Source organism: Lepidochelys kempii, chromosome 8 (assembly GCF_965140285.1).
Source record: "Lepidochelys kempii isolate rLepKem1 chromosome 8, rLepKem1.hap1, whole genome shotgun sequence".
In the NCBI taxonomy this organism is placed as follows: Eukaryota; Metazoa; Chordata; order Testudines; family Cheloniidae; genus Lepidochelys; species Lepidochelys kempii.
In genome coordinates, this window is record NC_136387.1 from 91,298,684 (window position 1) to 91,324,704 (window position 26,021).

At 40.0% G+C, this 26,021-nt stretch overlaps 1 protein-coding gene across 10 annotated transcripts in view; it reads right to left on the reverse strand.

Moving 5' to 3' along the window:
- Positions 1–26,021, reverse strand: part of PATJ (PATJ crumbs cell polarity complex component) — a 219,600-nt gene that overhangs the window by 14,374 nt on the left and 179,205 nt on the right. For 7 of the 10 annotated variants that reach the window (XM_073357497.1, XM_073357502.2, XM_073357507.2 and 4 more), the window contains 7 exons: positions 16,936–17,019; positions 12,930–13,123; positions 10,920–11,067; positions 9,625–9,711; positions 4,355–4,472; positions 3,041–3,081; positions 2,473–2,595 (listed from right to left, as the gene is read on the reverse strand). In XM_073357497.1, the coding sequence (XP_073213598.1) occupies positions 2,473–2,595; positions 3,041–3,081; positions 4,355–4,472; positions 9,625–9,711; positions 10,920–11,067; positions 12,930–13,123; positions 16,936–17,019 (795 nt within the window). Of the gene's footprint in view, positions 1–2,472; positions 2,596–3,040; positions 3,082–4,354; positions 4,473–9,624; positions 9,712–10,919; positions 11,068–12,929; positions 13,124–16,935; positions 17,020–26,021 lie in introns of those variants that run through there. The other 3 variants (XM_073357501.2, XM_073357506.2, XM_073357508.2) reach the window with 2 other exon arrangements.

A 26,021-nucleotide genomic window follows, 5' to 3' on the forward strand; every position in this document is an offset into this window, starting at 1 on the left:
CGGATAAGGAGAGGGGTGCGTGTGTGTGTTTTAACTCTAATATATGAAAGCAGACACTATCCATATTAATTCATAAATGAGTAAATATAGAAGCTTTGGAGTCTAATAAAAACATATGCTAGTGATATACCGGGCCTTAGCACCCTTGCAGAGTTCCATTAAGCACGGGTCTATGCTAGTGGATCTCATTGTAGGATCAGAGCCATGGCTTTCCTGTGAACATTACATATATTCTTCTTTCAAGTAGGTCATTTCCATAGATTATGATTCAGTTTCTAAGACCAGAAGGGGTCCTTGGATAGGTCTACACTGCAATTTAAAACCCACAGCTGGCCTGTGTCAGCTGACTTGGGCTTGCAGGGCTCAGGCTAAGAGGCTGTTCAATTTCAGTGTCGATATTAAGGCTCGCGCTGGAGCCTGGGCTCTGGGACCCCACAAGTGGGGAGGATCCCGGAGCCCAGGTTCCAGCCTGAGCCCAAATGCCAACACTGCAATTAAACAGCTCCTTAACCCAAGTTCCACAAGCCCAAGCAAGCTGACATGGGCCAGCCATAGGTATTTAACTGCAGTGTAGACATGTTACTGTGATCATTACTCCTCGGGGAATTCTGCACCACTGCATATGTGCAGAATTTTTTTTTCTGCGCATAAAATATATTCTGCCCCAGGAGTGCTGCAGTTCTGCCTTTCACACGCCAGAGGCTGTTGCCACAGCAGCCGGCTGTGTTCTTCACACCACCCTGCCCGTGGAGCCAGTGTAGGAGGCATAGGATATGTGTGTTGGGGGTGGGGAGGAGACACACAAACAGAGCCAGTGTAGGAGGCACAGGATGTGTGTGTGCTGGGAGGGTGGGCGCACAGACTGATGTTCAGAAGGGCTCGTGGGGGGGACAGATTGGGCAGGGCACAGGAGCTAGTGGGGTGACAGCATTGAGCCGGGGCTGAATAGGAGGTAGGGGTGCAGGGCCACATGAGGATGAGGGGGTAAAGGGATGCAGGGAGATGAGGGGGTAAATGGGTGAGGGGCACACAGGGACGGGGGCAGATGTGTCTGACTGAATGAATGGGAGAGGCTAAGGGGTCAGTCAGGGTCTGCACGGGGAGGCTCCCCAACTCCCTAACAATCCCCCACCCCAAACCGGTTTCATACTTCTCCCAACCACACCCAACAACCCTACAGGTTCACTCCTGGGCTCCTTCTCTCTCCCTCAGCTCCTCCATTACCCTTGACTCCCCCAAGCCTTTACGCTGCTTCTAAGGGGTGCAGTAAATACAGAAACGTATTGTAGTTTAAATGAATTACTTAAAGTTCTGTATTAATTTACACAGTAAGGAATCTATTTGTCAAAAAAAAAAAATTCCTGAATCTTTTTTTTTTTTTATATTATTACAGATATACTTGCTGACAGGTATTTTGAAATAAATTACCAAAATAATTATGCTTATATTGTGTTACTTTGACAAATAAAATATGCAGCATTTTGTAGAATTTTAAAATATTGTGCACAGAATTTTTAAATTTTCTGATGCAGAATTCCCGCAGGAGCAGATCATCTAGTCTGACCTCCTGTATAATAATGTAGGATTTCCCTGAAATAGTTATTTCAACTAGCGTATATCTTTTAGAAAAACATTCAGTCTTGATTTAAGAATTGCAAGTGATGGAGAATCCACCACAACTTTGAGAAGTTGTTCCAATGGTTAGTTATGCTTCATTGTTAAAAATTTACATCTTATTTCCAGTCTGAATTAGTCTAGCTTCAACTTCCAGCCATTGGATCTTGTTATATTTTTGTTTGCTAGACTGAAGAGCCCATTACCTAATTTTAGTAGGTACTTATAGACTGCAATCATTCTAATAACGATAGTTATCCTGAAAGTCTACCCACTAATCGCGGGATGTTCAGCACAATAGTTCATCAAAAACTGAAACGTAATAGCAACAGTCTTTCGAATTTACCTTATAAAAGCCAAGTGGCAATAGGGAAAGTGTAATTTTATTTAGCTTTGGCACCTGAAAAAGTCAGTTTCAATTTAAAATCAGCTACTTGTTGCCAGAGTTTTTGTTTTGTATAAGATCTAAGGAGTGCCCCAACTGTTGTCCATGGACCACCTATGGCCTGTGAAGCAACTGACTCTGATCCTTGCAGAGCTGACTGGTCATGTAGTGCTGACTTTCCCCTCTGTTCCCAGCTACTAGACTGCAATAAGAGACTGTTGCAAATACATTTAAATACTTCCTTAATGTTACATTTTCACATAGACAATCAATGTAATTGTCACGGGAAGGTACTGCACTCAGCAGCAGTAGGCACAGGCTGTCTCTGATCACGAATGGGACAGGAGGGGGGTCTAAGTGCCTATCCAGGAGTGATCCACACTTACAAATGTTTGAGAACTCTCCTTCTAAATGAGCACCAGATAAAATAGTGACTAACAGAGGAGGCTATCTATAGTCCTCCTTCAACTTACTTTGAGCCTTTGGGTACGTGCTGCTACTCCACTGGCTTGAATCATGGCGATAAAGATTGGAACATCTCCTAATGGGCTTCCCTTCCCTCCTGCTATACTGATACCAAGGGCATCATTTGGTCCCTAAAAGGAAGAAACATATCATAACCATTCACAGTGTAACAATCTATAGCTCTGTGTGTGTGTGCGTGAGTGAGTATGTGTATGTCTATATATAGTCCCCATCTGCACTCAGTGATTCAAGACAACAGTTCTGTTAGGTGACAGCCTGGTCCTTTATATATTACTATGGGACTTACTATAACCAGCCACATTGTACTCATTGTACAGAGAACTATGCTCGGTAGCAGGTGTTTACAGGATAGGGTCCCAAGCCTGTAAAAGAAACAGATACCCAGGCAGGCTGGACATATTTAATTCAGTAACACCACCTCACATATACATCTATAAATAAAACCATAAAGTGCCAACACCAATTAAATAATAATGCAATTTTGCATGCCAAAAAGTAGTGAAAAATTAACAGCTTTCGTTGGAGACAACACCTTTCAGAAAATAACTCACTGACCCTCATTATCTCCACAGTTCTCAGGTCCATATCTACCCCTACTAAAAAAGAAACAAACAATTAGCTTCTGTAATTAAGAGATAACATAATTAAGAGATAACACTGTCAGGTGACAATGGTCTCTGGCTGACTAGCCAAAGTTATCACTGAGCAGAAGCAGAGCCCTTTTGGGCGCTGATCATGTGACAAGGACAGGATTTCTGTTTCACCAAGTGATAAACATGGATACAATCACTCTATTTGATAGATGCCATTGTGCAATCCACCGTACGCAGCAGTTGCTCACATAATCTATTGAATGGCAGTGTTTTGTTGGCCTAGGGAATATAGACCTATTGTGTGTTGCACTCAATTAAAGATCAGCTTATTATTAATAAATCACAGTGTCCCCACCACAAAGGGTACTGTATATGTCTGGTTTATGCCTGCTAAAGTTCTATTGATTTCCTTTTCTAATTTGTGCTGTATTAGTAAATAATAGACATCAAGTTAATCAGTCTGGCTGGCACAGATTCCTCGTGGCACACAACTAGCTACAGCGCAAGCTAAAAAGCACTAAAATTATATGAAAGAATTGGAGATCGTCTAGAAGCAAAAAATATGAAACTGGAGCTAAATGGCCTCAAAGTTTGAGTATTCAGATCCAGAGTTTTGACAGGTAAGTCTCTAGAAAGGATCTCTCAGTAACTGCTACTCTGAAACCTATCAGTAACTGTGTTGGCTTTAATTAAAATATATCAGATATATTTCTGAAGATCAATGGTATCAGTTTCTTTCAAGAATTAATGATTTTGGTTAATATATAGAAGTACTTTTCTCTACAGATTATTTGTATATTATATTGCACATACATACAGTACAGAATGGTACTATGGGTTATAAAGGTTCTCTCAGCCTGAGTTTGGGATCGGCACACTGCTAATGAGTTGCAAAGATGGAAGTGAATTATAGAAGGCATGGCAAACAAATGGCAATATTTCAGGCCCTCTCAGGGATAGAGGTAAGTGATATTAACACAGGAAAGAATCTTGCCTATTCTGGACCTCAGGTTAGGGAAACTGGGGAGGAGAGTGGGAAGTCTATATTTAGAGAAGAAGGAAACATTTCTCTGGAAATTTACTTTAAAGTAATGGCATTTGCTGGAAGCTGCTCAGGGGGTTTGGAATGTCAGAATAAATCTTGTGGGAGATGGATAAGGAAACCAGATTCAGCTAATACAGGACTTTATTTTTAAACCAGCATAACAGAGGTTCGTATCTTTGAGGAATAACACACACACACCCCGTGATTTTGGCATCTCTCTCTAGTTTGTACCTGAATTTCTCTGAGATGCATCTGCCGACAGCCTCTTGGTGCTGACAAAGTTCTGTAAGGTAGTGATGACTGGAGCCAGTGCAGGATAAAAGTGACTATGCATGCTGTGTTGGTTCACCTGAAAATAAAGATAAAACCAGTAATTGTGGGGCAAATCAAATGCTATAGCCCCAGGTTTGTTCTTCTAGAAGTGAGGGCCCATCTGTACCAAAGAAGTGAAACTAGAGATAGGTTCGATGGCTTTCAGACTGGAGAGTTCCTGCATCCACAGGGCTCCTGTGCTGGAAATTCAGGCATCTATCTACTCCACATTCCTCTCCAAAGTGGTCTATCATCCCCGGTCATACACGCAATACTGGACTTAGTTATAAAGGGCCAGATTACATTTCTTAGATACACCTATGGTGGGGACCACCCAGACGCTGATCTGATCCTAGCCCCATAGAAGTGGGGATCAGACACCTCCATGGCACAGTTCCATTTGTCTCTGGGATTGCGTGTGAGGATGGATGAGAGGGATGGTGCATTTTCCACTGGCAGCCTGTGGGGATTCTGCAGGTGAGTTAGTACAGCCAGAGGGGACATCAGTTTTGATACCGAGCCTCTTTTGTGCTGGTGAATCCCCCCCTCAAAGGAGTGTTCCCATGGCTGCTGCAGGTAGGAAAAGCAACACAGTCATGCTGCTAGGGAGCTGTAGAAGGCTATAGCTCGGGGTGGCCACACTTGCTGACCCTTTGAGCTGCATATGATAATCTTCAGAAGTTCGAGAGCCAGGTGCACCTGCCGGGATGCAGGGCTTCAGCTCCACGGGGCATGCCGGCTGGGGTTTGCGGCTTCTGCCCTGAGGGAGGCACCTGTCAGGGCTTCAGCCCTGTTCCTGCTGAAACAGAAGCCCTGAGCTCCCCAACACCCAACTCTGGAAGGTGGAGAATGGGGGGGAGAAGAGGGGTGGGGCGCTCTGCAAGCCGCACTTCAATTGTAAAAGAGCCGCATGCGGCTCACAAGCCGCTGTTTGGCCACCCCTGCTATACCCACTGCAGAGGCTTCTGGATGTACGACCCTGTGCCCTTCCGCAGATCCCCAAGATTCAGAGATCTCCGAAGATCCATGAATTCTGGTGGCCAGATGCGACTACCTCTGTAGTGGAGCATGTTACATTTTGCTTCCACTCCACTGAAGGAATTTGGGGAAAAAAAATCTGTGGATTTTCATGGAATTTCCCTGCCTCAGGATTCTGCCAGAGGATTTTCTGTGGAAGGGATGGATTATGGGGCTCATGTTTGGGGACTACATAAAGAGTGCTCAGCTTCCATGTTGAACAAAAAGTTTCTAGCCCTGTGCCTTGCAAAGATAGCCAGGAAAATGCAAATATATATAGTCTGAATTAGGGACGTACGGAACAGCTGCAGGGCTCTAACTTCTGCAGCCGGACGCTGTGGGGTGGTGGGGACCAAAACCTCCTCTCTCCCCACAGACACTTTTTTCACGGTAGGAGTCAATGACGTTTGGATTGTATCCCACAAATCATCTTGCTGAACTTCTCCAAAATTCTCAGTCTGGCCCTGTGCACAAGCGGTTGGGGCAGGAATCGTAAATGCTTTCGGATGGGTGGGGAGTTATTTTGTGGGCCCATCTAAACTCTTAAACCTCATCAATCATAGATTCTCTTCCCTGGGACAACCTGCTGAGGGATTTGTTAGCTAAGGCTAGGATAAATCCACCCCAAGGCCTGGATTTGTATCCAGCGAGGGAGACTGTATTTTTTATGCTACTGCCAGTGGCTTTAATGAGCAACTCTCTAATCCATGGGACAGCCCTACTACCTGAGAGACCCTCTCATGTGGGTGTACTATATTAAAGAATTAGACTGTGAAAGCAGAAAGGAACAGCAAGGGGGCTGGACCAATAAGATTAAAGTTGAGTTTGGTGATGGTAGAGAGAAGCAGAGGATCATAAATGGATACTTTTATTTTGAGTACAGGTCCAATCCATGGGTATAGAAAAAGGACAGAATGAGATAGAAAAGTAAGTGGGACAAAGGGCACGCTTGTTGTTTGGATAACTGGAACTAGGTGAGTGACAAGCCATTTAATATACTATTCATTTCTATCCAAATCTAGGAACAGAGGGGTTCCAACCCGTGTGGATATTTTCTACAGCTTTTCATCCATCCCTACTTTAATCCCAGCGGCCAAGCTGCAGCCATGCTTGCTTTGCACCAAAGAAACATTTCTAGACAAATAGATTTTCAAGCCACAAAGTGCTAATAAAATTTCTGGGGAATCAGGATTAGTGTTCCTTAGAGCGTACGGAGAACTCATTAGCACAAGCTCTCTGCTCTCTGGAGAGCTCCATGGACTAGTCTGGAATAAAGCTCAGAAATAAATGCATGGGGTCAGACAAGTTTCTATTGAATAGTTCAGAGTGAGGCAAATCTTAGTTATGCAGTACAAACAAGGCACATATGCTTATGCAGTGAGAAGGGGACATGTACTGCAGAGTACCATTAAATGGAAACAAAAAAGAGTGATTAATGGATTGTCACCAAAAAATCTGTGTTTACCTATGGAATTACATTCATTGCTGTGTGGTTTTATAAAGCTACAACATCATCTGAAAATCTTTTCTTTATAGTACCACAATTTACAGTAACTGAAGAACTGTTTGCCCAATCACCAAATTTAAATGTTTCGACTATTGGGCTAACGTAGAACATTTTAAAAATGTTGATCCACATAGTGCTTAAAAAGTTAGAGCTTCAACTGATATAAATTGACAGAGAATACTTAAACTTTGGTGGATCTATGTGGAAAACTGAGTGGGAGCCAGGTTTTCAAAAATCATTTCTTAGTTCACATACCTCGGTATTTGCAATTGACCAGCTTGCAAAATCCAAGCTTTGAGGCACTTAGAAATTGCGCATGAAAAAAAGTACAAATGTTAAGGCCACTTTGAAAATTTAGCCCTGGATTTCAAGAATCTACTCATCATGCAATTATCAGAACTCAAATCAATTTTCACCCTACTTCCCCCAACTAATACATACTCTATAGGACAGACACTTTCAGTGTCAATAATAGTAATACTGACCAAAACATGGGCATCAAAAACCCCTAAATCCATATGTAGGCACCCAAATAAAAGGACCAGATTTTCACAGGTGTTGAGTACCTGCAGCTCCTATTGAGTTCAGTGGAATTTGCAAGTATTTCAGAGCACCTCTGAAAATGCCTAAATATGGATTTAGGATCCTAACTTTAGACACTGTGTCTGTATGAAAATGTGTCTGTATGGTTACACAATGATACAGCACTTCTCATCTGAGGAACTCAGAGTTTTACATACACCCCTGTCAGGTAAGTATGATCCTCATTTGGGTAAACTGAAACACAAAGATGTTAAATGAGGTTCCCAAGGTCTCAGACAACAACATGTTAGTGGCAGTTACAGGGGTGTGTTGTATACTGCTTAGAGTAGGGTGCTGGGTATCATGGGTTCTATTCCTGGAGGAGTTCCCACTGTGCTTTGCCACCATCATAATTCTATATATTAATTTTGGCTCAAAGCCTGGCAGAGAACTTCAGCCCTTCTTTCTTTGTAGGGAACAGAGGTTTTCAGGAACTCAGGGTAAAATCTTTCAAAAGAGCATAAGTCTCATTTTCAAATTGATCTAGCACTTAGGAGCTTAAGTCCCATTAACTTTCAGTAAGACTCAGATTCCTAAATGTCACTTTTGAAAATGGAACATAGGCTCCTAAGTGGTTATTGAACAAGTACAATTTTCAAATCATCTTCTCTCTTACCGACTTTGGAGATACATCCATCCAGATCCAGAACGAGGAGTAATGGTCTCAAGTTGCAGTGGGGGAGGTTTAGATTGGATATTAGGAAAAACTTTTTCACTAAGAGGGTGGTGAAACACTGGAATGCGTTACCTAGGGAGGTGGTAGAATCTCCTTCCTTAGAGGTTTTTAAGGTCAGGCTTGACAAAGCCCTGGCTGGGATGATTTAACTGGGAATTGGTCCTGCTTTGAGCAGGGGGTTGGACTAGATGACCTTCTGGGGTCCCTTCCAACCCTGGTATTCTATGATTCTATGATTTCTAGTTCTACCAAGAGGACCAGCAGAAGTTTTGTTTTGTAGGTCTCTCTAACCTTTCGCATCCACTCCAAGACTCCCCACAATCAACACTTGCTTTCTTGCTGACTGACCCTCATCCACTCCCAGTCTCAGTATTTTTCCCTTTTTCAGCTACACTCTTTAACAATTATGAAGCACAGACAGGCAGTACTGGCTTATTTTCCATGGATCAGATTTTGGGCAACTCCTGTGTGGCTTCACAAAGAGGGCAGAAGGCTGCAAAGAGCTCTCTCCTTTTTTCAGGAGATGATCAAGATCCTGCTAGGAAGCAGAGCCTTTGCTTTCTCCCAGCACACATGTGGGTGCTAGTTGCCTGAGAAAGTGTGGGGGTGAGGGGGTGGGCAAGTGTGGGTGAGTAGGAGGCAGTATGCTGCATCTTCAACAGCAATAATATGATCTCAAAGCATTGCCTGGGTGCCCCATGGAGAAATCTGATTTTCACAATGTAAATACTTTGGTGAGTGAGCCAGAGTTCCCAGAAGGAATCTCTGTTATGACCGTAAGTTTTCCTGGTCAAAACAGTATGATTCAGGTGAGACGGCATCCTATAATGCCACTCTCCACTATTGCATACAGATTTCAGTTTTGATGGCAACACCGTTCACAGTGCAAGTGCTAAAAAATTGGACTGGTTGAAAACTGAAGCATTTTCCTTTATTTTGGAAAAAATAAGTGAAGTAGAAAATTGTTCTGTATGTTCTTTGAGTGCAATATTTTGCACACAGCTCTGCTATTATGAGCTAGGCAAAGATACACTTTAGTGTCATAAAGTTATTTTGGGTTTACAAAAATAGCTACAGGAACATAGCATTCTGATTCTGGGGGGGAGGGCAGGTTTGGAAAAGTGATTAAATGTCTGTGGTATGCTCAAGCCAGAGACATGCTGAAAATGAAAGCACTGGCCCATTTCTCTTTTTACTCGCCCAATATTTAAGTGTAGGACACCTGATTTAAACATCTTGTAGACAGAGATTTACTTAAAACTACTGAAAAAGAACAGTACTGTATAATGATAATTTTAAAACAATAATCCACCTCCCAGCTTCCGTCAGCTGCTCCAGACAGACCCTCATCTACATTCCATGCAGAACGCAATGACTTTATTGTCTATTGATACAATTGTCACTAACCTCACTGCTTTGGGGTGTTTTCCTTGATGATAACCAAGAACCAGCTCTCAGTCTTCCAATCTCTAGGTGCACTAGCCCTTGAGCACACTTGGAATATAATAAAATATAATACATGGTATTTATACAGGGTTACAATATTTCAGCTTTTGGAGACTTACTCACATATATTTTCAGGCCACAATGTTGAAGAAACCATTGAATGTTGAAACCTAAAATCTAATTTTTCAGTCCATTTGTTTTATTTGAACAACATAAAAGGCATCCATCCCAGATTCTAGGGACTTCATAGAAAACCTATTGAAATCATTGACTTTCCATTGACTTAATGATCTTTGGTTCAGGCCCTCGATGCCCAGCCACCAATTACACACACAGTCCATAACAAAACCAGTAGCAAACCCCACCCCACATGCCCAACGGAAAACAATATATCAGCAGGAAAAATACCATAAAACAGAATAAATCTGAATTTAAGATAAGCAGATTCAGTTTAATAACACATCCTCATACCCTTGCTTGCTGATTCCTAGGTGGGCCAAATCTTTGCTCTCATGCAAAGCTTGAATAAAAACTTTGCACAGGGAACCTTCATGGGATCTTGAGGACAGAGTCCTCTCCTCCCAATGTAATTTTAGGTAGATGGCAGAGGTAGCAGGCTATAATAATATTCCCTATGGCCAGAAATAGCATCCACAGTCTTCTGTCCCCTCCTATCTTAACACAGGCATTCTCTCCTTGGCCCATCCACAATGCCCTTTTCCACAGTCCCATGGAGAGTATTGTGCATTTGCAGCAAAGGAGGGGACAGAGTCTCCTTGAGCAGGCTTGTCCATGGCCTGGATGTATTTCTGGCCAGGATTTGTCCCCAAGTATTTTAGGGCAACAGCACCAACATGTTAGGAAAGCCTGGGCTAGAACAAATTTTACACTGCAATTCTATGGCTGCTAGGTTAGTGCAAGCAAAACCAAAAGCATCTCCTTCCAATTCAGTTCCACAATATTATGCCTCTCGGCTTTCATAACATTTTCCCATTGCTTGAAATAAATGGTTACATTCTCAAATAAATGCCTAAAGTAATATCTGTATCTTTATTTTGCTACTATGTACTACATAAATATACATGTAAAGCTAAAACTAAATGAATCTCTCAGTGTAATTTCCCTATCAAATTCCTATCTGTCTCGATAATCGGTTTCAGGTTGTCCTGGTTATGTGAAAATAGCACTCCAAGATAATTACCTTGTACACTGTCAGTAACTGCAGTTTTATATCTAAGAATGTATTATGCACTCACCTTGAGGATAGTGGCAACAACCTCTTGTGAGGCATGTCTCATATCCTCCCCATTAACAGACAAGATCTGATCTCCTTGTATTAATCTCCCATCCAGGTCTGCAGCTCCTCCTTTAACAATGTCAGAGACAAACACTCCACTTCCATTTCTGACAATACAAGAAGCATATGGCTAATTACACAATCCACTAGTCTCTGTGAGTGCAATTCAGATTACATGCATTTATGAGACATTAAAAGAAACTTGGGAGCTGAGAAACACTAATTTTAGTTTTGGGAGCTGAGAAAACTAATTTTAGATTACACCTGACCTTCTGAGGTGATCATAAGCTACAGATTTTAAACTCATTAAAATAGTAAACCATGCACTATTTCCCTTTCCCCTTGTGCTATTAGTTCTGGTGCGTACAATCTGTTCAGATAAGAAAAGCATATGCTACTGTAATATAAAAATACTGCCCAGAAACCAAGGCACAATCTGCTAAGGATAGAGTTAGACTATCTCTTGAGATGCTTGGTAAGAAGTGGCTTCACTACAGATTTTCTTTTTCTCACACAGGGCTAAATGCTCTCTCTTTTCTGCAGCCTTGGAGGGCCCCAAGGCACAGAGAAGAGCACAGAGCACTGCACACAGATTCTTGTAGCTTGAACATGAATTTGTCCACCCTGGGCAGCACAGAGCCCAGCTCTGTGGGATGTCCCATGTACCTGGACCGTAAGGCTTGCGAGAGCATGGTAGAGGTGGGTTAAAACACGAAGGGGACAAGACCAGTCGATCCACCAGCCACAGAACAAGGGAGAATTCCTTCCTCAGACCCTGAAGAACCCCTTGGTACTTAGCTCCGCTACTTCAGCTTGGTGTGGAGAAAGTAAAGGGCCAAAGAGAGGTGAATACTAACTTCCACTTAATGTATACACTATCTTTTATCCTGAAGGAACCTACTACTTGCTTCACAAACAAAATGGTATATTAATACTAACTATACACAGGGATAATTTAATCTACCACAGAAATTCAGCTAGCTCTGGAGGGAACTGCAACCACCACAGGAGCACTACTAGCAATACTATACAACAGTCTAGCATGAAGGCAGTTGTGGGGAGGACTGGAGAATACCACATCAGGTTGCAGGAAGCAGAATTAAATTACCCATATGAGAATCTGCTCACACCACCAGGGTTAAACATCTCCACTCTTGTGGAAACTGCCAGAGAATCTTTACTAACCACAAGCAGTTGGGATAATTACATGATGGGTCTGGGTTTTTTTTGGCAATAAGAAACAGCAGTTGCTGTGAGTTTTATACACAGAGACTGATCAATGACTTTGCTTGTGCTATAAGTTTTCTCTAGCGATAAAAGACTAATTTAATATACCACAGCTTTAGTATAAACAACTTTAAAAGAAATGCTTTAAAAATACATTAGTAAAAAGCCATGTTTACTTTTAAAACAGCTATTACTGACTGTACCCTTTCTGACTCCGCATTGTGTTCTGACTAGTATTTTATAGTTAATGATTGTAGAGCTCTCTAACTAATCCTCAAAACACTTCCAGGCAGTAGGTAGTACTACTATCCATATTTTAAAACTAGGAAAGCTAATCCAGGTAGGCTAGGATTTGCCAGCTGTCACAGACACAATCAAAGTTGGGAATAAAACACAAGAGCGCTTAACTCTCAGTCCTAATTTTGGTCACTAGACCAGACCCTTCACAGACTGATATTCTTAGTACTATTATGTTATGCTACAAAATGCCAAATGCCAAGGGAAACAACCAACAGCCTTGGGAATAGTGTTATTACATGACATACATGCCACTGTTCTTTCTAGAGGAGTCTACATCAAAACCCCAACTCTGAAAACCCCCAAGGAGAAGTTCAGATACCGACTTTTGTGGCTGGAGCCATTCTTTCAGTATTTCACACTCCATGTAACAGCTACAACTGTCTGCATGGCAAAATAAATTCTCATTTGGAATGCAGTTGTGGTAAAAAACAGAAGTTCTTACCGTTTTCCAACAATGCTTAGACCTAGTCCTCTGCCTGTTTTCTTTTGTAGATCCACATAGAAAATCTCCAAATTCTCTTCATCTTTATAATGAGCTTCATCTCTATAAACAACCAGTTGCACCTTTTGAGGTGTCTGTCTCAAGGCTGTGATAGCTTCTTCATGACTAGCATTCCTCAAATCAACGCCATTAACCTGGAATAACCATCAAACTGTTATTTTTCCTAATTACAGTTATTAATGAGCTTTTCATCCCACAGTATGTATTTATCCCTGTAACAGCTTTGTGTGGCAGGGAAGTATTCTTACTACATTTTACAGAGACGGAAAGTGAGGCACAGAGCAAGTAAATGACTTGCCCAAAGTCACACAGGAAGTCTGTGGCAGAGGCAGGAACTGGACCCAGCTCAGAAGGATAGCTCAGTGATTTGAGCATTGGCCTGCTAAACCCAGGGTTGTGAGTTCAATCCTTGAAGGGGCCATTTAGGGATCTGGGGCAAAAATTGGGGATTGGTCCTGCTTTGAGCAGGGATTGGACTAGATGACCTCCCGAGGTCCCTTCCAACTCTGATATTCTATGATTGCCTGGGTCCCAGTCTAGTGCCTTAACCACAACACCATCCATCCAGCTACTGTATTTTAGCCATTCTTACATTGCCCTATAGTTTACAAATTTGATATGGTTGATTATTGACCTTGTGTATTTCAGTTATGACAACCCTTTCTTGGAAAATATGGGTGCAATAACATCACAAAGAGTAAAGTGACAGAATTACTGCAGAATAATTCCCAACGTTATCTAAAACTTTTTAAGTAGGTTCTAACTTGAGGCTTGATCCCTCAGTCCTTACGCAGGTAAAATTCCTACTGACTAAAACTGACTGCAAGATATGTGGTATTCAGTGATTTGGTATTTGCAGATATCTCCCTTTTATTCACAGACGTGAATAAAGAAGCCAGCTAGTGAAAAGCAATGGAAAATTTAATTGACATTTTAGTTTGTCATCCTGAGCGGAGGTGACTGGAATAGCCCACTGTGGGAAAACTCATACTTGCAAATATCCATAGACAAAAACCCACCACCTACCACAACTTCAGGCCAAAATTTTCAAACTTGAGTGCCGAGGCACTACAACTTAGTGGCCTGATCTTTTGAGGTGCTGAGCACCATTTTCTGAGGACCGATACTCCTAAAAAATTATGCCACCAATTTACAGTGCTGAGCTTTACATATTCAACTGTGAGCTTTCCTACGATGCCTTGTACTGGGTCACCTCAACTTGAAGTGAGATGTACTCTTTATGATAACTCGGTCCTGGCCTCTCCTGGCCAGAAAGCTGTTAACTGGTGGCTTTGTAGTGTTCACTCTTGTCTATTGAACAATGGGGAGAGACAACCAAACTCAATTCATTTACATTCATAAAACTACTTCCACTCCTAGTATCAGAGGTGAAAGTGTTCTCTTTCTCCTCTGCACATTATACATTTCTGTTGCTTCTTTGCTGGTATGAATGCTTAGATTCCCCCGCAACATCACAATACTGAAGAAGAGGAAAAACTAAGAAAAAATTAAGTACTGGCTGGAAACTAGATCTTTTCTCATCTGTGGTAAGAGAGCATTATTTTCTAATTCTCATTAGTAGATTCACTAGCTTCAAATGTAAACTTACAAAAAAGTTAGGAAGTGACAATATCTTAGCTTTAAAGAAGTTGCTATTAGATGATTATTTTGCTTTGTTCCAATAGATGGCACACAAGACCACTACAGAAGCTCTCAGTTAAGCTTCTCGACCTAAGATTGAGCTTGAATGGTGCACTGGGTCTGAGCAAATTTAGAAGTACTCAGAAAGTACTGAAACTTGAAATTCTGATTCTAGATCTAGCCAAACCTAATATCTGTATCAATATCCTTTAAAGTAGGCTTTGCAAAATTCAATTTTTATTTTTGCATAATTTCAATGGATATCCATGTTTATTTTTAAATTTTTTAAAATAACATCAATTTAAATTTTCACAGTTGCACAAAATCATGAGTTTTAAGCATCCCCCCCCATTTTTTTTTATCTATTTAAAATTTTCACAGATGCAGAAAATGTGGGGGAGGAGAGAAAGGGGGAGTGAAAGAGAGAAAATAATTATTTAATGACAGTAGACACTGAGATTCAAAGCGTTAAGGTTTTATACATGGTAATACACAAATTGTCATCATCACATGTCCAATTATACAAAGTAAATATCTTTAAATCAAACTCTAATAAATTCTCAAGCAGCTTTTTTGTTACTTTGCCTATTTGTAAATTTCGATTACCATCAATGGAAATATTCTTTCCTCGGTTTGTGTGTATATGGCAAAATTGACATTTACAGATAAAAATCTAATCCTTCCAAGCCTACTTTAAACCATCTTCAGATTATCCGCTCTGTGCATTCATTTACTTGTCATGTATTAAAAAATTCTAGTGTGTAAAAATTTCAAGGTTTAATAGGGAAGATGAAACAGTAATTGTATAAAGGTATACTACAGTAATTATAGAATGTAATACTAACACGTAAATACAATAGTGTATATTTTTTATAAGTTACTATGCAGGGGAAAAGGTTCTTTGTACTCCTAATCATACTGTAGTCATATATTAATCATAAAATACACTAAGTTCATTCATTCCAAATAGGATGCATACTTTTATGTATATGCTACACATCCCTATATTTTTCTTTACACAGCCATGTCTGCACATGTTGTACATTTGCCTCATTAGAGCAGCTTTAAAGGTTACAATTCATACAAACATTATGGCATACACACATTTGCACCTTCCTGCATGGTCAGTGAAGAATTTATTAACCTTCTCCATTTTTAATCACATGGTTAATAATCACATGTTGTTAAGACACAGTTGTTTATAAAATGAAAATAAATATAACCTTAACATAAAAAAATATTTTCTGTGCAAGAGTTGTAAAAACAACTCTAAGTGCCCTCACTATTTTTCTAACCCCATGCACTACAGCAAAATGGGTGTGCTGGGAATTTGTCCTGATCTGACAGTGAGACACTAAAAACAGCTGCACTAGAACCACCAGAGACTGACTCAAGTCTAATTTGCAGTCAACAACATCCCTTTCTTAACCCTCTCTAACCCTTTCCAACTGTCTCTAACAATTATGGTGTCAGTCTTTAAGTTACAAATAAAATTGTTCTGGTGACCACGTGCATACAGAACAACTAGGCAATCAAATTACTCTAATTATATAAGCAAAATACAAGCCTAAGGGTTTGACACCACAGATTAAGCTCCACAGGTCAGCCTGCATGAATAGTTTGGAATCACTCTGCAGTCACCCACTTATTTGCACAGTATCCTGCAAAGCTCAGCTTTTATGCCCATGTATAGTTACAGTTAGACAATACATTAAAAAATAAATTATAAACTCTCCATTTTTCTCAGTATAATGCTTTAAAAGGCTCTGGGGTCCAGAGAAAACATCAAGCTTATAAAAAGGGTAATAAAAACGGTACACATTTATAATTATGTTGATTATTGATGAAACATATACACTGACGATTATTAATCTGTTGAAGATGTTGTACTATTGCTGATCAGAATTACAAGGACATGCTCTACATATATATTGCAGAACATAAAAGCATAACAAAGGTACTAAGAGGTTACACTATAAAGCAGGCTTCTAAATAAAAGATTAAACAGATGATTCTTAACTATTGTACATTCGTACATGGCATTGATGTAACTCAAAACTATCTTGTCTGATAAAATGTAATATATTCTCAATCTGTAATTGGCAGTTTATAGCAGTTTGTGAAAAATTATTTCCTGGGATTTCTTACTGGAGAAAAAAAGCTTTATGAACATAGTGTAACTGGTTTCAGAGTGGTGTCTTCATTACAAGGATCAGAATCTAATAAATGGTTAGAGTGGTCCCCTGAAGAAAGCAATTTTGGATTAAATACAAAGTTATTTAAATAGGCTTCATAATTAATTTACCTCAAGAATCTGATCACCAGCCCAGAGTCGGCCATCTCTAGCTGCTGCCCCTTCTTCATAAACTTCATGTATAACTATAGCATCCTGTAGAAACAAAATTCTCTCCATTAATTCTCATCCATTGCAAAAGTTTCTTAAAATTATAGTTACTCATCCACATCACGCAGCAGATAATTGAGTACCACTATATTCAAAAGACAGCATTCCATGATTTAGTTGATGTGAAGACAAGTAAGGCTATGCTACAGATTTTTAATATGTGAGGATAAGAACATTATTACACCCATTCATCTGCTATCATCTACATTTTGGAGAAAAATATTTTGCTCACCACTTCAGAGTAGTACTTCTTACTAGGTTTCTATAATTTTTATCCATTGGCATCAGCACATATGAACTCTACCTGAACTGGTGCATTAATATCATTTACTTTTTTATGACATAATTTAAAACCAGACTTTTCTGAGTTATGAGTATTTTTAAGGGTTTGGCATAGATGCTTAACATTAGGCAGGAACTTGATGCCTTGTAGTGAATAAGGTTGGTTAGATCTGCAAGAAATGAAATCCAGAAGAAATGAACAATGGTAAATACTAGTTTATTACTGAGGTTGGAAACTGTTGGCCGTGGCAGATGTAGTTCAGGGAAGGTTTCAGTGATACACTCTTATTGCCAGCAGTAGATGTCCCCAAAGAAAAAGCATTACAAAGAGCATTTTCTTATTTTGCTAGTGCTTTCTTTTTGCATTGCTTCCTCTCACCCCCAACCGATAGGCCAATACCCCACTACAGTATGTCTTAAGCTGCAGTTCCGACAACTAGCCTCATCATCAAAAAGATGTGCCATTTTATAGTGTGTATATAAAACTTTTCTTCTTTCCTTGTCCTCTCCAAACACAAAACACTGAAACTCAAAGAATCATCGGCTGCAACAATGCAGCTGATAATCATGTGTAGTGATCTCAGATGGGAGGGTATGAGATACCCATCTCTCGAGTAGATGAGGCCTACAAAAATAGTTTCCAAGTCCCTTTATCGGCCCAACATATTGTAAACAAACAGTCTTTCTCCAAGCTTTGTAACAACAGGCTGTAAGGTAGCAAAGTGCAAACCCTGCTTTGCAGTCCCTTCCTGATTGCATATAAGCAGGAAACAGCTGCTGTTGGTAGCATATAAAGTGTGTTCATGTTTTTAAAAACATTTTTAGATGCTGCCTATGTACATCACTCATCTCAAGGTTACATGACAAGAGAAAAGTATCTTTGTGTGATACTTTATTGGCACACACACGTAGCGTAACCTGAACGGGAGGTGGGTGGGAAATCAAATGCCTTAAGGCTAATCCTGTGATAAAGAAAACATCCAGAAGCTTCCTCCATTTTAGTCTCACTACTGCTTGTTTTAATGATGTAGACCTGTATTTACAATGACTCTGCTCTTATTGAAGCACAGAATCATTATCAAACTCTGTTCTCTGATAAATATACACCATTTTTCCAGAGCAAAGCTGGGAAGGAGGCTTTTCATCTTGCTGAAGCTCCTGGGATGATGCTGACAAACATCCTAATCTGAAGCTGGTCATGTGAGGAAAAGTCAGCAGAGTCTTGTGCGTCTGCAGTACACAGCAACAGGTTCATTTTTAGAGCTGGCTGGGAATTTTTCAAGGAACTTGTTTAAAAAAAAAGAAAAGAAAAAAAAATCAGAACATGAACCAAAACTATTTGCAGGGAAGGTCAGTTGAGACGTTCAGATTAATCATTTTTAAAAGGTCAAAATCAGACGATTGACCTGATCTGAAGGTGGTGTTGCTGTTGCTATTTTGAGATGTTTATTTCATGAACAGTTTCAAGATTGATTTTTTTTTTTTTGTCCTGAGTTAGGACAGAGAATTTTTTCAAAATACCAGCATTCTCAAGGGATGGGAAAACTGTTTCCCACCCAACTCTACTCAGACACAGAGGAGCAATAGTAGGGAGATTTACAGCAGATACACAGCACAAGATATGCAGTCTGGGCAGGGAGTTGAAACTCAGATTTCTAAATACAACTTTTCTTTTTACCATGCCATAGCACAGTACGATCACTCACAATCCTAATCAGGATTATGCCTCAGTGCCCTAGGCATTGTACAAACACATGGATAAACACACTTTGTATCTGGAGAACTGATTTAAGGATTGGAGATAAACGTCTATAAAACATTGCCATTATCACAATTTTAAAAAAATACTTCATTAGAAACTTCGAATACTCAGGTTTCAGAGTAGCAGCTGTGTTAGTCTGTATCCGCAAACAGAAAAGGAGGACTTGTGGCACCTTAGAGACTAACCAATTTATTTGAGCATAAGCTTTCATGAGCTACAGCTCACTTCATCGGATGCATTCAGTGGAAAATACAGTAGGGAGATTTATATACACAGAGAACATGAAACAAAGGGTGTTACCATACAGACTGTAACAAGAGTGATCAGGTAAGGTGAGCTATTACCAGCAGGAGAGCGGGGGAGGGGTCAGGGAACCTTTTGTAGTGATAATCAAGGTGGGCCATTTCCAGCAGTTGACAAGAACGTGTGAGGAACTGGGGGATGGGGGGTGGTTATTCCACAGTTCCTCTAGTGTGAAGTACTTTCTGACTTTGATAATACTTGTTGTAGGGCGATGGTAGTGTTGTCTATACCTTAGTTTGCCTAACAATTTCCGTTGTAAGACCCTGTATTCAATTCCTTTTGTGTAGTTTGTGTGTGTGTGCGCGCGTGTTCAATCTAAGGGCAGCATTCACAGTTCCTCCTAAAACCAGCTAGCCCAGTCAGAGTTACCAACCTTTCCCAATATTATTGCATACAAATCTCCAGATATCTAAAAACACTACTGATATCACCCTCTTTCTTGAAGGCTTAGATTTAGGAAATGTCAAAAACTATTAGCCTTGAATCACTTACATTCATTATTTGAGAAAGCAGTGGGGTCGCCAATCGGTTTCTAACTGGTGTCCCTGCACGTTAGAACTTTAAGTGGGCTATATAGTCACAATTTATACTATAATAAAAAGAACACTGTTGTCATTGTTACACTTATTCTGATAAAGAACTTTCTAGATTTAAAAAAATGCATTCGACCTGCCAAAGTCTTATTTTTCTTACATAGTCTTAGCCAGATGATTTTCATCAGACTTGTCAAGTAGATGAAAACAACTTGAACCAATGGATTCTGATTGCACAGTCAAGATTTTAAAACAGCACTAAGGAAGAAAGTAAGAGACTGGTCTTACTTAACTTACAGTTCTAAACAAACAGTAATCATTCCTCCTATTGTTTCTGGGCTTGGTCCAAAGTATATTGAGCTCTATGGTAGTCTTCCATGGTCTTCAATGGACTTTGGATCAGGCCTTATCTGCACAGAGTATTCTATTATACTGTTTTGACCATACATGTAAAATTATCAAAACACATTTAAGTTACAGATAGGGATTGTCACTATTATAGCTAATATTTAAAAAGCTGTTTACATATTATATGCATGCTATATAGGTGTCTTACGTTCTGTCTTGGGCTTGTGCACGATCCTATTCTAGCCATCTAACAACTGAATGGCAATCTGTAATGATTCTCTTAATGTACAAAGACAGGTTTCAGAGTAGCAGCCGTGTTAGTCTGTATTCGCAAAAAGAAAAGGAGTACTAGTGGCACCTTAGAGACTAACCAATTTATTTGAGCATAAGCTTTCGTGAGCTACAGCTCACTTCTGTAGCTCACGAAAGCTTATGCTCAAATAAATTGGTTAGTCTCTAAGGTGCCACTAGTCCTCCTTTTCTTTCAATGTACAAAGATATCAGGGTTATCAACTATACTACACATCTTGTGGTCCCAAGAACAGAAGCCATGATCTATGGATACCAAAACAAAAACCACAGCTACCGAAGGAGAACATCTACCGAAGGAGAATGTCAACTTGCTCTTCGTCAGAGCTTTAAACGTCTGAGGGCCAGCCACCCGAAGGCACTATACTGCTGCAATGCATTTACTTTCTGATTGTGATTTCTTATATTTATAAAGGAACATATGTGACGATACACACATATTTTTGGTCTGCACTATTTTCTTCAAAACAATCTGCATTTTACTAGAACCACACTGTAAGGGAAGCATGTCACCCTATGTGTGAACAAAAATACTGAAGAGGAGCTCTGGATAAGCTCAAATGCTTGTCTCTTTCACCAACAGAAGTTGGTCCAATAAAAGGTATGACCTCATCCCTCTCATATCCTGGAACCAACACAACACTGCAAGCAACAAAAATACTATATATTTAGAGCCTGATTTTCAGAGCTAGTAAGCATCTGCAGCTCCCGTTGGCATTATGGGTGCTCAGCACTTACCCCTTTCAAAAAATTGAAAAGTTTTTTTTTAAATAACAAGAAGCTCAAAAATATATCAGGTAAAAGGTTCCTTAAAATAAGATTTTTTTTTTGCTACAAAATACACACTGCTTTGGGGGGCGGGGGGGGGGAGAAGTGCCACTAGATGTTTTAATCATTGTGTATTTTGACAATGCATGCTCCATTAATCTCGGAACACTATACAAATCAGAAAGTGAAATACTATTTAATAGCTTTCATGTATGATAGAAGGGTGCAGCGTACATGCCAGGATATGCAAACAGCAGTGCTCCATGTTAGACAGGAAATCTTTAGACTTCTGCCATTTTAAAAATCCATATTTATGGAACCAAGAGTAAAAGGTGATGGGAATATCTTGAAGCCAAGGGAAATTACAGCAAGAGAACGGTTACTTACTTTATAGTAATTGTGGTTCTTCAAGATGTGTTGTTCATAGATTTGACCCTTAGTCCGCATGTACACAAGATCAGATTCTCTTTGGCCACTGGTGTCTATTGGGACTGCACCAGTGCCCTGCATGCCTTCACGCCCACTCTACCTGAAGGCATAAAAAGTCAATGGGCCCAACCACCCCTCAGTTCTTTCTTCAGTGCAGAATCTCATAGGAATAGGACTCCATAGTGGTGGGGGAAGGGTTATGGATTCTGTCCTAGAAGAACCACAGTTATTGTAGGTAAGTTACCTTTCCATCTTCTTTCAGTGATTGGCCGCACAGATTCCACTCTTGATGACTAACAAGCGGTTGTCTATTTACTTGAACATGGGTAAGAGGAAGTCCTACTCGAATAGTGACTGCAGGACAGCCCTCCCAAAATTGGCATCTGATCTGGAAACCTATATGAGGGAATAGTGAGTGGTAAATGTGTGGCTCAATCTCCACATAGCTGCTCTACACATCTCAGATATGGGAATACTCCCTAGACAGGAGGCTGCCTGAGCTCTAACGCACTGAGGTCTAATATGGCTCGGGGGAATCTTTCCTGGATAATTCATAGCATATTCTTGTGAAGTCAAAGACCCGCTCGCATAACCTCTATGTGGATATAGGTTGCCTCTAGACTCTGGCAGCAAAGGTCATAAATAGCCTGTATGTATTCTTGAAGGATCTTGTTCTGTCTGGATAGAATGACCATGCTCTCATTACATCAAGTGTGTGAAGCTTTGCTTCACCCAAGGAAGAGTGAGATTTAGGAAAGAAAACCAGAAGGTGAATATGTTGGTTCATATGGTCAGTGAAGAGAGAACAATTGGTCAGAGATCCCCATATATCTGGGCCTGGAAGTCTAAAAACCAAAAATAGCACAGGCATCAGGGAATGAACATAGTTACCCACAGGCTGTCCTAGCTAATCTTTCAGAGAAGCTGTGTGACTGTGGAAAGATGGGTGAAATCAGCTTCCTAAACAGGAAAAGCTCTGATCTGGTGAGCCCACAGGCTCGAGAATCACAGACAATTGTGGGGCAATGTCACCAGCTGTTCTGACACAAGCCATCTACAGTTAGGCTTATCCCATCAGTGGTAGACCTGAAACTCTACGTTTGTGGGTTGAGACTCCAACAATCATTTGCTGAGAGCTAATGACAACTGAGTTAATCCCTTTGCAATATTTCTTTCCTCCTGCTCAGAAGGACAAGAAATGGCATTGTGACCACGAGCCTCTTCCCAATGCAAGTTGGCAGCAAGACCAGTCAAGACCTTTGTAAACGTTTGGAGGCAATGGGGAAGGAAAAAAACAAATGCAAGGATCATGAAACTAAAATGCACCCCACTAATAAATGACAGTCATCCTCTTTCAAAAGATTCAAAAGAAGTCACCTGGCAGGTAGGGAAATAAGAAGGGATTAATGGGGCAAGGTCTCCACAGAGAACTACAGCTTATGGAACCACTAGTTGAAGAAGCACAGCTCCAGGATTCTGCAGAAGCCTCAATCTGTGTCAGGTCCAGGAAACACTGGAAGTAAAATACCAGGCTCAGTTGGCTCAGAGGACTATGAGATATTGGGGTTCTGGAGGAGGGGTGAAAGGGAGGAACACCTCATTTCAGTCAGCCTGCTTGCTCAAGCTGAAGGATGGAGTTTTGGGGGAGATGCAAGGGAATGAGCCCTGCCTGCAAGAACTGAAGCAGAAAAGAGAGACCAAGCTGGCCAAGAACAAAAGAGGAAGTGAAGAATACTAAGGAAGAGAAGGAAGTGGAGAGAAGAAATCCTCCACTTCCAGAACCTTGGCCTAGACAAGGGAGGAGGCCTGAACTTCTGATGAAGAGGCTTCTTTTGCTGACACCAAATGGTCCTTGGTTACCTTGTCCAGATAGTCCCTGAAAAGCTTCATCCCCATAAAAGGGATGTCAGTTAATTGTGATTTGCCCTGTCTCCAATGTGTTGTTCTAGTCTCTGAGCCAGATATCTAGATGGACCACCAGCACAACCTCCATAAGATCTAGCCACCACTTTGGCACTATCAAGGGCATCATCACAGAGATAAAAAACATATTTGGCTTCTTTGTGTCTGAATCCTTTTTCCATTACCGCTTTCTATATTTTAGTTCTTTCTCTCCTAGTGAAGAGAGAGAGGAGGTGGCAGAGCTGGAGGGCTGAGACAGGTGATCCATGCCGCCACTATCAGAAGACAAAAGCTGGAAGGAAGTAGGTAGACTCCTGCTGATAAGGTTTGTCACTTATGGTAAGAGTTAACTCCTTGCTTCCCAAGAAGTGCAGTTACTTGCATTTCCCGCGGACAAACAATGGGAGAAAAGAGGTATACAACAAATACAACTGTATGGGATGAGAACAGGAAAATAAATGTCTAAAAATATATGATTAATGTTTGACACATTACTTACTATGTCTCAGATTTAAAGAACAATACTATAGAATTTCTTAACTCAGAGGTTTTTAAAATAAACTAATTCCCAGAGGCTCTCTTAAAGGCAGTATTTTATGTCTTACAACTTCTTGTTACTTAGTCACAAGTAGACTTTATTGATATAAAATATGTAATATGTGAAGTATTCTATATGAAATGGAGCATTTCCCAAAAGGGAACTATGGATAGTAAACTATACACATGATAATGTGAGCAATCTTTTGTTTAATATTCATAGTCTTATGAGGAAATACTTTTATTCTGATTTGATTAACTGATCGTACTGTTTGCCTAACCCAGAATAACACATTTCAAACAAATTCACTATGCAGTAAAGTATATTGCAGCCAATAAACATAGCTATTAAAGTTGATAAAGAGGGCAGGACCCTCCAATGATTAGTAGTACTACAGAATTACAGGCACATCCACTCACCCAAGGCAAGTAAAATATCATTAATTGTTTCATTATCATTAATCATCACAGTAAAGGGAGAGAAAACAGATTTTGTGCCTGACCTTATAAATCTGTCATTACACTTTTAAAAGCTGGTTCATGAATAACAATAGAAGCCAACTGGTTGCATGAAGGGTGTCAGTGAAGAATTTGGCCCCATATCAGGATTTTTCCATAATTTAAAATAAATCCAGCTGCTGGTTACTTGTAGGCAGAGGAAGTTACACCAAATAAACTTTGCTACATAGGAGTATTTGTTTCTAAATTCACAGATCTAAATGTAACCCAGAAGACAAAAGTTCAGCAAGAGCAACCAGAGGCTGATTAATAGTAAAATGCCTACCTCATGTAAGTAGTATATTTAACGTACCATGCTGTATGCAGAATCCTTTCCAGAACCCAGATGCTTTGCAATGTCTAACATTCACAAAGGATTAACAGATACCCAAAATGCAAAGCCAAAACACTACTGTAATAAAACAGGCAATATAATGTAAAACTGTATTACGGTGTTAACAAAAATATTTTTCGTTTCACAATACTGAAAAACTTTTCTACAAAAGGTCAAGAAAAAAATCTGTTTCCTATTTAAGTACAAACCCCTGCATGAAATGTTCACTTGCCAAGTTCCATTTAAAAAAAAAAAGGTTAACCCACAACTTCAATATGAATATAATTGTTCATGCTAAAATATAGATTTATTTTAAGGAAATGGATAATATTTGTATTACATGTTATGGGCCTCTATAGTTACATCTGGTCCATATTTATTCAAATTTTATTCAGCTTGCATAATATTTTTGCTTACAGTTATATTCATTAAGATCAGAAAAGCTTAAACTTGAAAATTCAATAGCACTATTCATTAACATTCCTTCAGTCTGCAGTCACAGACATTTGCAAACTCTTCTTTGATTTTGAAATAATAAAACTAAGGTAATAAGATGTTTAGTATAAAAATATATGACTTAAGTAAGAATGATAGAAAGAGCTATGAATCACATGCCAAAGCAAACCAAAGTTTTTGAAAATGTATACATGCTCACTTTAGCGGGAATAATAGAAGTGCAGGACCATGCACAAAATTTTAACACTCTCACTCTCATTTTTTTTAATTAAATTAAAATTGTGAAGGAAAATACCCAGGACACAATGTCTATCATAGGGTAGATCAGATGCATGAAAGTGTATGAGACATGAAGCCAAATGCCAAGTTGCTTCAGCTACCTGTGAAGCACAGCTATTCCTGAAGTCACTTTTGAGATGTCCTATTGCTTTTGAATAGCTTTAGCTTAAATTTGGTCATTGGTTTGTGTTCTTGAAAGTGACTGACCCTCTAAAGGCAGACACTTCTTGGCAAGATAGAGCTCTTG